This window comes from Pinus tabuliformis, chromosome 3_1, assembly GCF_031772625.1.
Source record: "Pinus tabuliformis cultivar Carrire ecotype Pingquan chromosome 3_1, CPIR1, whole genome shotgun sequence".
Taxonomy (NCBI): Eukaryota; Viridiplantae; Streptophyta; class Pinopsida; order Pinales; family Pinaceae; genus Pinus; species Pinus tabuliformis.
The window spans coordinates 848,506,089-848,518,102 of NC_142301.1; the positions used below are offsets into that span (position 1 = coordinate 848,506,089).

General features: G+C 38.9%; 1 protein-coding gene across 1 annotated transcript in view; it reads right to left on the reverse strand.

Moving 5' to 3' along the window:
• SEX4 (dual specificity protein phosphatase (DsPTP1) family protein) overlaps window positions 1-11,113 on the reverse strand; it is a 417,122-nt gene extending 406,009 nt beyond the window's left edge. Inside the window, exons 1-3 of the mRNA XM_089412062.1 lie at window positions 10,957-11,113; window positions 10,415-10,469; window positions 10,261-10,296 (exon numbers count right to left, since the gene is read on the reverse strand). Of these exons, the coding sequence (XP_089268188.1) occupies window positions 10,261-10,296; window positions 10,415-10,469; window positions 10,957-11,081 (216 nt within the window). The 5' untranslated portion in view covers window positions 11,082-11,113. The remainder of the gene's footprint in view (window positions 1-10,260; window positions 10,297-10,414; window positions 10,470-10,956) is intronic.
• Window positions 11,114-12,014: the final 901 nt, after the last annotated feature.

Genomic DNA, 12,014 nt, shown 5'->3' on the forward strand with positions numbered 1-12,014 from the left:
TTGAAGACGGATCCATTCAGTTGCTATATGTTCCCACAACGGAGCAGCCAGCAGACATCTTCACCAAGCCTCTTGGTCCTGATAAGTTTGTAAAATTCAACGGGTCTATAGGTGTTGTAAATAGATTGAGCATTAAGGGAGGGTATTAGAATAATGTTATTTTAGTGTTTACTGCTCATCTATGATTGTAATTAGTCGTTTCTTGCTAGAAACTTGTTGTTTCTATATTCTTAGTAGAAACTTGTTGTTTCTACTTTCTTAGTAGAAACTTGTTGTTTCTGTAAATACAGTGGTATTATTTATTGAGCTTTACTGCTCATTGTAAATCAATTCAATTCATTCATTCATTACCCATTGTGGGGGAAGCAAGTGAAGTCACTTGAACTTGGGAAGCAAGGGAGCCCTTTCAGATTCAATAGACTGTGGGATTCCCCCCACTGCAAAAGATGCCTCCCATAACCTGTAGGGGGCTCATTCCTATCTTGTGAGCACCATTGGAGACCCATGGTGTCTCTATCTCCTAGAGGCAGAGTGCATCCTCAACTTGATCATGGAAGGATACTTGATGGCTTCTGGTGTGTGTTGTTTCCTAGAAGGATTATCTCTCCAAGCGTGGAATAGTGGGAGATGTTTGCAAAAAGATCATGGAAACAATCGCCCTCAAGCGGTTGATTTTCTAAGTGCAACATAGATTAGCACAATATTTCTGAAATATTGATAACTACTTTTGATATTGATCTTCTTTCATTTTATTCCAATATATCATTCAGCAATTATACTTCAGAAATTCTACCATAAAGAACAATAGAATAGTAGAGATCACAATGCACAAAGAAGAGACAAGATTTACCTAGGGAAAAACCCAACAACCTTTTCAATAGAGAAATTCTTTTGTTCAATAAGAGACACACCTAGACCTATGGTCAAACCTGGTCTTCCCCTCCAAGTCAAGCCTTCCAAATTGATCCAAAAATGTGCTCTACTTGATCTAACCCATAAATTTTGGCCCTCTTGCAGCTGTTAGTTGCCCCATAATTTCGGCCCCTGCAATTTCCCAAAATTTCATCCCGCTCCAACAGAATGTCTAGAAAAACTTCAAACCAGATAGAAGAGAGAAGAGCTAACTCATCTTCTTCTTCATCCTATTCGTCCTTGTCCTTCGCTTTCCTTCCCAGAAGATGTCTTGTGTGAGAGATGCAAATTTCCCAACTGGAGGAGGTCGAACTACCTTTATAAAGTGATTTTTCTGACCAAATGGGTGTGTCCATTACTTGGGCTAACTTGACAACTTTTGGAGCCAAAACTTACAATTCAAAAAATTCAAATTTTCTTATTTAAAAAGTCGCAATGGGACTTTGACTCAAAATAAATTTTCTTTTGACTCTAGCATTTAAAATATGCTTTACAATAAATACAAGTACATCAAGTGACCAAATATACATTATGAAGAGCAACCATAGTTACAAATTCAACACGGACTCCCTATGAAGTGCAAAGTGTGAAAATGAAAGGGGAAATTAGCAAACAACAATGTAGTTATCTCAAAGTAGGGAACTCTTTTGATGGACCCAGACCCACAAATATCTAACATGCTCGCCTGATAACATCATAGTAACTCGACCCTTGAGGGAGACCCGTACAAGACAAGCAACCCCCCCAAGCCTCTGACACCATCAAATCGTATATCCTACCTACATGACCATATCTAGTGGTACCCCTTAATTGGGGGCGGTCTCCACATGGTACATGTGTGCATGTCGATGAGGAAAAGAAGGTCATGAGATCCAATAGCATCACGAAGTGTACCTGGTGAAGACCAAAACATACCATTGTAGTTCCAACAGCCAATGGAAATGGTGGGGCAACTACCCCCTAAAATGTTCCCCATCTGAATGAGACCGCCATTTGGCCCAAGGTCAAGAGTACCCCAGCGGGGCAAATCACAAATGATTGCTTTAATATCTCAAATAACTGCCCACTTCCCCTCTTTTCATGCAACTGCAACTCAATCTCTAGCATGCTTAAGCTTTGTCTATCAGTTTCTGGTGAGGTTAGCATTGAGGAAGATCCTTTGTGCAGATGGGACCAAAGTCGACCTTCTCTTATTCGCCCGAAGGGCTCTGATCTAGTCCTCTAGTGTCTTAAAACAGAGGAAGTGTGTGGATTTGTGCCCCATCCTAGCACGATCAATAGCAAGGTCCTTCAGGTCTAGGGTATCATGGAGCAAGGTGGTGCCTGCCTGAAAGGGATCTACAAGGGTCATGGAGGTGGGAGCCCACATACTCGCAAATTGAGTTCGCGAGATCTACAAAGGCAATTCCTCGTTCAACTTTGCTTGTACCACTCCTTCGACCACAGTGACCAGGGTTGGTTATTCCCTTTTCCGAACCACCTCAACCCAAGAATTAAACCTTTGTTGTTGTGTTCTTGTTTCCTATTTAATGGAGGCTTGTTGTGATCTCATTTCTTCTTGCAAAATGTTAAGGTTCGAAAGTTTGTTCGAAGTGCGGGGAATTTGTAGGTTGTTGTAAGTGTATATTTTCATGTTGTTTCATTTCAAAGACCAATTGTTTGAGGTCAGTTACTTCCACGTGGAGCTGTTTGTTTTTGGTCTTAAGGTTTTCCACCCTCTGCAATAAACCTTTGACATTGGCTGCCCAATATGAGAAGTCTCGTTTTAATGAAATATCAATGGGGCTTGTTTAACCATTGAAATACACTTGAAGATTCCATGCCCAAGGATATGTCAAAGGATTATTGTACTTACAAAGCTCAGACATCATCAGAGCTTTTAAGCTCTTTCTTCTCACTCTTCTTCTCTATTGTATTCAGATTCCGCAAGCCCTATGGGGATATTGTAAAGTGATGCTAACATGATGAAATAGATTCATGTAACAGGCCTAGGTAGCTTAGGAATTTGTTATCAAGTTAGTGCACACTAGGGAGTTTTATTTACTTAGTTAATTATTTGTGCTTTTCAGCGCTTAATAATTAATTGAGTTTTTTCTCCTAGCTAGAACCCCAAAATTGGAGTGTGGGTTGATAGTGAGGCCTTAAGTGACTCCTAGTGTCTAGATTCATTGAATATTACCATGTTAGATCACTCATAAAGTTTCGCAGAATTTGACTAGATCTAGGTGTCAAATTTTAATTTTTTAAAATTTCCCACAGGATATGAATTTGCTTATCCATTATGCGTAGATCTTGTCCAGCAATACGCCATGCCAATTATGCATAGATCTTGTCCGACAATACGTCGTGCCAATTGTGCGTAGATCTTGTCCAACAATATGTCGTGCCAATTATGCGTAGATCTTGTCTAGCAATATTTCTAGATGATTCACACCTTTCTCAATTAATTCTGATTAATTAACCCCTTTTCCTAAGTTTAGGCTTATGGAAGTATTTAGAAATAGGCTAATAATACAATTGAGACACTTCTAGGTGGAATTTCTAGAAATGATTTCTGGGCTATGGAGAACAACTGTATTTCAGCCTCTCCACAAAGTTTCAAGACTAGAACACCTTTGATGCTACAAAAACTAACACTCTCCCTTAGCAAGGAAGGTGTTCTAGTATTGCACCACTACTACAACACCCCGTCTTTATGAAAATTTGGATGCTTAAATTCCTACTGCAACAATTGATTATGTTTCTCGTATTTGTTAATTATTAAACCAGATAATTTATTGTTTCCTACAGTAAACACTGAAATGAATACACTGCAGCCTTCACCATTTAAATAAAATACGGAAAACAAGACACTGAACAGGAAAGAAATACACAACACATCTACACAGTTATTTTTGGACAAATGTCCCCGGAAAAACCCAATGCTGGAAAACCGGTACAGCGACTCTAAGGGTTTTATTATTATCCAGTAGTAATTTCTGAATACAATCTTTCGATGCCTTTCTGGCAATCCAGTTACAGAGTATCACTGACAAAGAGATAAGTGAGGTTACCTCACACTATCACTGGAAATCCTCGCTGATCCAACCACTGAATGAATTGCCCCTAGTTGCCTCTACACAGTCACTGCGTCATCCCAGCGTCACACCCTCCGGGGACAGCATCACTCCTTCAGCTAATCGATTTGCTACCCAAGAACTTCGATTTGCTCCTCTCGGTCTCACACCTCGGCTTCCGGCTTCTACAATCGATTCCTTTAGCAAATTTTTGGATTCCTTCTTGGCTTCTGCGTGGCTCTACATCAGCCTCTTTGGCTCTGCGCTGCCTCTACTAGATCTCTCTCTTCCTTCTCTACTGAGTATTCTCCGACCGAGAAAGATTTCCCTTCAGATACTATCACTGCCCCTCACTGCAAAAGATCACTATCGAGAATCTCTTCGGCAGCTACTTTGTTCAAAAAATTGAACTTCCGATCTCCCCTCTATGTGTTCTCCAAGTGCCCCTCAAGCCTCTTCTTATATCTTTTTGTTGGACAACCAACGGCCCAGATTAACTTCTAATCAATGGCTTAGATCATTTTGGCTTGATCCTCGTCTTCTTCTAGAAGTTACACCCACAGTTTAGATTAATACCCATTAATTATTTTAATTTCCTAAGTTTAGACTTAGGGTCCCATTAAAAATAATTAATTATTTTAATAAAACTGTCTTCGGGTGGAATTTCCCAAAAGATTTATGGGTATTGGAGAATGCATGTGTCTAAGCCTCCCTCCAAATTTTGAGACTTAGAGCACATCCGATGCTACCAGAAATCAACAGTTTTTGTATCACCCTCGGTCACGTTGCTGATGTCTGGCCACCGTAACTTGTGACTAACAGCCACTGCCCACCAACCACTACGCAACTCTGATGTTGCATCTGTGTTGCTACTGACACTATTGTAGTGTTGTCAAATCTGCATTTGCACTGCAACTCCCTCTCATCTATTGTTGTTGCAACTGCAACTGAGAAGCATCCTAAATAATGAGTCAATTGTATCTCATGTTGCATCTATGTCCTGAGTATCTGACTGCTACTAGCCTCTGCACTGTCCATTGAAGAATCTGCATTGTTGCTAACTCTGCACTGAGCCACCTGCTCTACTGTCAACACTGCATTTGCGCTCCTCAGCACCTGACTACAACTAGTCTGCAACTGTCAATCGAGAATCTAACTGCATCAACTGACATTGATCATCTTGCTATTGAATACTGTGGGCCCCTATAGCTAGGTAATGATCCATGACGAGGGCACACCTCAATGAACCCTGCCCAAGATCTGTAACTCTAGGATTATAGCTCCATATCGGCCCACCTCACTCTTGGAGGTATAGATGCAAACATGGAAAAATCTTCCTCCAGCATGGAGGACAATTTGTCTATCTCTGTGGATGCTACCACTTGGTCCTACTTCTCCTGCTTGTCCTTCATCCTGAGAGGACATTGGGTACTGTAGTGGCCAAACTCGCCACACCTAAAGCACTTGACCTTAGATAGGTCCTTTTTCTTCTTCTCCCCCTGTCTCTGATTTGGACCCTTTGATACTAGGGCCACATTCTCCTCTTCCTTCTAACCCTTCACGTCGTTGTTGTTGCTTCCGTTAATGGTTCTTTTTAATAGAGCTCGCCTCAACTCCTCCTATTGTAGTTTGACTACATCTTGTATCATCTAGGAAAGTTGTATCGGCCCAAGATACTTTGGACAAAGACTTGCCACTCCTCTAAGATGTTGTTCAGTACCAACCATACAAGCTTTGTCGGTTGAGATGCCTCCCCAACAACTACAAGTTGATCATGGACCTCTTCAATCCTGGTGAGGAAGGGATCTATGCCTTCACCCTTCTGCATCTTGATGCTTCTCAGCTTCTCCTATAGGAACATCTTCCATTGCTCGGAAGTATTCTGATATAGCTAGTCGAGAGCGTCCCACATCTCCTTGGCAGTATTCTTTCCAGATATATGTGAAACTATATGGTCCTGAATTCCATCGAGGATCAACCGCTTCGCCTTTACCATCTATTTACTATATTCCTTCAACTGATCTGCATCCTGGGGAACTTCCACTACATTATCTACATAGGCTTTCAGACCATATTCATCCAGCAGAAAGGATATCCTAGCCTTCCAGAGGACAAAGTTGGAGGCTTCCTCCAACGTATCCTGATCTCTAAGCCCAGTTGTGACCATCTCTGAATCTGATCGAAAATCTCCCTCTTCCTTTGCTCGGTTATTGAATCTGCTACTCGCACTCCCTTCTAGAGTGAGAAAAATTTCCTGCAGCAACTGTCAACTGCACTTGGGAAAATCGGATTTCTAGGCTAGAAACCCTCTGAGAGAAATTCTCTCTGTGTGTGCCTTTCTCTTCCACCTGGTGTTGATTTTGTTGCTACAAAACCCTTCTGCGCCCAAACAAGGAATTTACCCAGCAAAAATACTAGATTGTTGCTCCCTCTGCCTGCTGGAATCACTCAAACTTACAAGCCGGATTTTCTACCAACCTGCAAGGAAAAATTTTCTACCAACCTGCAAGGAAAAATTGAACTGCCTGTCTTAGGCTCTACGCAGCCCCTAGAAATTCATCTTATTGGTCCCTCTGAACAGCGAATTTATGCCTCTGCTTTTGGACTTCCCCATCTGATCAAAATCACTTTGATACCATGTGAAAATTTCACTACTAAAATCCTATTGTAGCAACCGGAATTAATTCTTCTAACTGTAAATTAAATTAACAATTTATTGCTACGGCAACAACAATTTAATCACACTGCAATCTTCACAAATAAAAACACTGCGGAAGATAAACTGGAAACTGAGAAAATACTAGCGCACACAAAAATTTGACACAGTTATTTTTGGACAAAAGTCCTCAGAAAAACCCAATGCGAGAAAATCAGTGCAGCAGCTGAGGGTTTTTATTATTAAGCAGTAGTGAAATAATCTGAGTAAAATCTGGATGTTGAAAATTGGCTATCCACAACAAGAAAATCTAGCCGAAATTATCTAAGGGAATTTCCCCTCCTCTACAAGCAACCCCGGCTCAACTCAGCTTCAAAAACTCGTCCTCCTGGACCCTTTGCACAACCCCTTTGACGTCTAGCCCAAAGCTACCTCTAACTAAGTCGTTTTGCCTATCTCTGTTGCTGGAAATGATTCTCTGACTTCCTGGAAAACTTTCCCGGCCTCTAGATGCAGAATCGATTTCCCCACAGCTAAAACGAATTGCCCTTTGAAGCTTCCTATGCAATCCTCTGCGCAGCTTCACTGGGAATAACTCAGCCTCTTGCTGCTACCTCTCTGAAACTGGAAAAACTTCCTCTAAATCACTCTCCCTGCCCCTCTCTTTCTCTGCTTCCCTTCTCTGGCTCGAGCTTTGTTGCTGGCTAGCTCGAATTGCCCAAGGAAATCGACCTCAAGTGTGTGTTCTCCATCTACCCATCGACCTCCCCTTATAATCTCCAATTGGGACTCCAACGGCCAAAATTAAATCTGAATCAATGGCTGAAATCATATTTGGATCGCTTTCGTGTGAGTTTCTAGATGATGCACACATTTCTCAATTAATTCTAATTAAATAACCCATTTTCCTAAGTTTAGACTTAGGAAATATTTAAAAATAGGCTAATAATCTAATTGAGACACTTCTAGGTGGAATTTCCAAAAAACTATTTCTGAGTTATAGAGAACTCTTGTGTTTTAGCCTCTCCACAAAGTTTCGAGACTAGAACACCTCCGATGCTACAAAAACTAACACTTTCCTAAGAAAAAGTGATCACTAATCGCATGCCTGAAATTCAGATATTGTGCTTGACCCAAGTCAATCTCTCAAGGCTGTCTTTAACAAAATAATTTAAGAGCATTCTCTCCTTTGAGGTCTAAGGGCTCACCTCTGTGTTACCAGATCCACAAGGTATTGATGTTGGATACGCAAATTTGAATTTCGGATATGGATACGAATACGGATCCACCCAGATCCACATAGGATCAGCCACGTATACAAATCCTTCAAGCCCAGAAACAGATCACATACTAATAAAATGGATCTTGTGCCAGCTAGCCCTCACACACCCGATCCCAAGCAAATAACATTAGAGTTCTTGGTATATTTTTTATTTTTTTAAGGATATTTGCCACCTGTTTGAAACCCTACAAACTAAACATTCTATTTGGATTCTTAGTTAGATTACTTATTAATAATTTGTAGGATAAATACTTGTATGATTAAGTTATTAATAACCTATGGGATATATAGCACATGATAATGCTAGTATGAAAGGTCTACCACATAAAAAATTCATTTTCATTTTCTGATAATGCTAATAGGAAAGCTTTGAAACAATACATAGATAATAATGTGTAGTGTACAAAGGATGGCTATTGCATTAATAATTTAATTAGATCAATCCCAAACAACTCTAGGTGAAGAGTCCTCTTATAACAATATAATACATAGACTATCTAGCATGTTCTTAACTTCTTCCAAACTGTGTACAATATTCATTTGCCATTGTAACTAGATGGGAATTTTGAGATTTTAACGAAAATTTCAGAGAAGATGACAGGTTAATCATGATGTAGAGTTGAAATATTCAAATGATGAGCATGTAGACCCATTTTTGGACATGTAGTTAGACCTACTTTATATCATCATATTAACAGAGTGATCGTTGATGACACACTAAATTTTGTATTTTACAATTATCCTTTTTGTATAAATCATGATACATCATGATTTCAGCTTTGATTTTTAGAATTTTTAAAATATATATATTATTGTATTTTCTGTACATGGTGTTTCCCCACTGTATCTGGATCCTGGCTTTTCAAAAATCTGGTGGACTCATATCTGGATCCATATCCATTTCCATTTCCTGGTAACTTAGACTTACCTATAGATTCAGTTCCATCTATGCATTATCTAGCAACTGTCCTACAACTGAAGATTTGACATATTCTCCCACCAACCAAAATGTGATAGATTCTCCTACCAGTAGCAATAGATTGTGGACAGCAATACACCGGGAAAAATGTGTTGTTAAAAGGGATCATCACTCACAACTTAGAAGTAACAAAAACTGAAGGTTGTTAACTCTTTAAGGCAGCAACCCACTAAATGGTATGAGGCGACAGAGTAGCTCCAGTAAATAGCATGATGCCCCAAAGCAGATAAAAAATTGTTGGCCTCCAAAGGTGGGAACCCACCGAAAGAATTGATACAACCGAACACGATTGAACCCTGAAAGTGCCAACCATTGAAAGGCATGACAAATCAGAACAACATAGATAAATTACTAAATCGATATAAGAGAGGAGGCAGAATTAGTACAAGCTTTTGATCACCAATTCTAAGGCTAGAACTATGGTTCACGATGATGCAATTTAAGAATCAAGAATGCTTCCAGAGAAAACATCCAACATCATTAATCCCGGAAACCTAAGACTATCACCTAACCAGTTAGGGGTATACCAACTTTGGCAAAATACTCTAAATGAGGCCACTCTGTACAGCCAGACGAGTTAAGGTCAAAGTAGCAAGCCTTTGCACTACACTTTGTCACAGCCTCTGTTAAGAGTATATTTGACCAAACTGTCGAAGTTCTTGAAGTAACTATTCAGCTATGAGTACTTCGATCAGGGCCACTTTGCACTCAGTTGTCATGGCCGGTTAATTACTCTAACGTATTTCTTGATAAATTTAAATCATAATTGAATCCCTAAAAATTGGCCTTAAAGTCTATCCAAACTATTCAAGTGATATTTATACTTAATAGAGACCTTAGAAAAACTCTCTGCAGGGCTGCTTATAGTTATTATAAGAACCAACGCAAAGTGACCCGGAGATTCTTTTCAGTTAAAACCTTAGCAAAGCTTTCTGCAAAGTGACTTATTATCTTGACTGACATTAAGAACCTACGCAAAGCGGCGCTGAGATTCTTTTAAGGTAGAGAGCCTCAGCAAAATTCTCCGCAAAGTGAATTATTATCCTGACTATAACAAGAACATGTTTAAATCGGCCGTGAGATTCTTTAAAGGTAGATCGTTCAGATTCTCTTAAAGCGTAACACAGTACTTCACGAACTGCAAAAGTTAATGGGAACTAAACAACATTTCTTAACAGGAAGCAGTACAAAGGCACTTCAACTCTTTATCCGAAACAAATTTAAAGCTCAAAGCATGATAATCTCATTAAATTCAAGGCTTCAGTGTTGATCTGTATTATATAAAATGATGAATTACGTTCGGTGAAAGGTCAGCATCTTTATAACTTAAATGCTTTTCATACAGTGACAGAACTAAAAAGATCAAGAATCATACCTTCAGGCCCGTAGCATAGAAGTTAGTGAATGAACTCTGTTAAGAAATGCAGACAATCAAGTTTGGAAGGATTAACGATTTTAAATAATGCTAGTAACACAAGTCGAAGAAATCAAAGAACGACTAAGAAATCAATTCTCCCAAGAACAAATACCTTAAGAAATTTCGCTCCCGAACATTCTAACTTTCCGACGGGCAGCGCGAACGATCTGCATAAGCGGAATGTAAATTAAACTTTAAAAATCTGGGAATTGAACCGGAAATCTCTAAGAAGTTTTTAGTACCGTTGCTTTAAAAATTATTTGCATTGCGCAGAATAAGCGTCCAAATATTTGAACCTAATTGCTTTGCAGGATTATAGGCAATAGAAGCAGAGTAAACATAGCAGTGCAGAGTAAAAATTGCCCGCAAAATAAATATGTATAAAATCTTGAATTTAATTAAAAAAAATAAAAATAAAAATAAAATAAAATAAACAGAGCGATTTAAGATATAGACGAGAAATTTATTTTTTAAACCTGCAGATATCTTTATGAACGATTGAACTCCAGTAAAGTAAATTTACTGAAACTTGAAGCTCAGTGAAATTCTATATTAAACATAAATTTCTGTACTCAAAGAAGCAAAGACATAAAATTACGGTAATTATCTCATTTTGCATTTAAATAATGGCTTGCGAAGGTTAAAGGTAGATGCCTGTGCTGTGACTGAATGGAAATCATTAGATCTGTGGATCGTGCAGCTCTGCCTTTCCAAGGGTTTCTGTAGATTCGTTCTAAAAATTCGATTGGAACCACAATAAAAGTGAGGAATATGAGCATCACAGGGGATCTGGTGGATGAAGTCTAATATGCTATATGCCTTGACATAGTGATGTGATTAGTGCCACGTGGAATTTGGTTTGTCATTTTGTGATGAAAAAGATGGTTACTTTTCTACCCAAAAAAAATTATAAAAAAGCGCAGATGTCAATTTGTATTTCATTATTTCTAGAAAGAAAGAAAGAAAGAATCTATTGCCTTTTATTGGAAGATTTTTACTCACCGTCACACCATCGTAAGATAGAGATGCCATCCCCTTTCCCATGTCGTTGAAGAAAACGCTGGCGATTCGCATCTAGTGATGCAAGCCCATGCAAGCCCTTTTACATGTGAGGAGCGTAAATATCTATACAGGTTTCAAAATAGTTTAATGAAATCCGTGATTTCGAAGTAGTTGAAAAAAACGCCCTCGATTCACATTTAGTGTAATCTCTATTGCATATGAGGATCATAAATATCTATGTAACTTTTGAGATGGTTTAAGAAGAAATTATTTTAACGTCTACGAGGCTAAAGATAGCTTATGGGACAGATTGCTTTTTCATCTGGATGTATTCGGCCTTTTTTTTGTGAAGCTTCACAATAAATGCTCCCTTTTAAGTGTAATGTTAAAAGCTTTTGTGTTTTTGGTGTAAGACATGGAAAACAAAGAGAATCCAAGGAGGGTGGAAAGCTTTATATCTTTTTCAAAACAGGTGTACACAAGCAGAATTATGGGATTAGAAAACTAAGAAAAAAAAATTTGGTTTATTAGTGGTGTCAGTTATCATCTATGGTTGCGATATATGGGGGAGCAACATGTCAAGCCACAAATGGTGACAAATAGAAAGAATCCAAAAGCATCTAATCACAAGTGCTTCAAAGTCAAATCAACGGTCTCATATGATATCCTTTTAGTTGAGGTTGGTATGTTTCCAATTGAGGCTTTAGCGA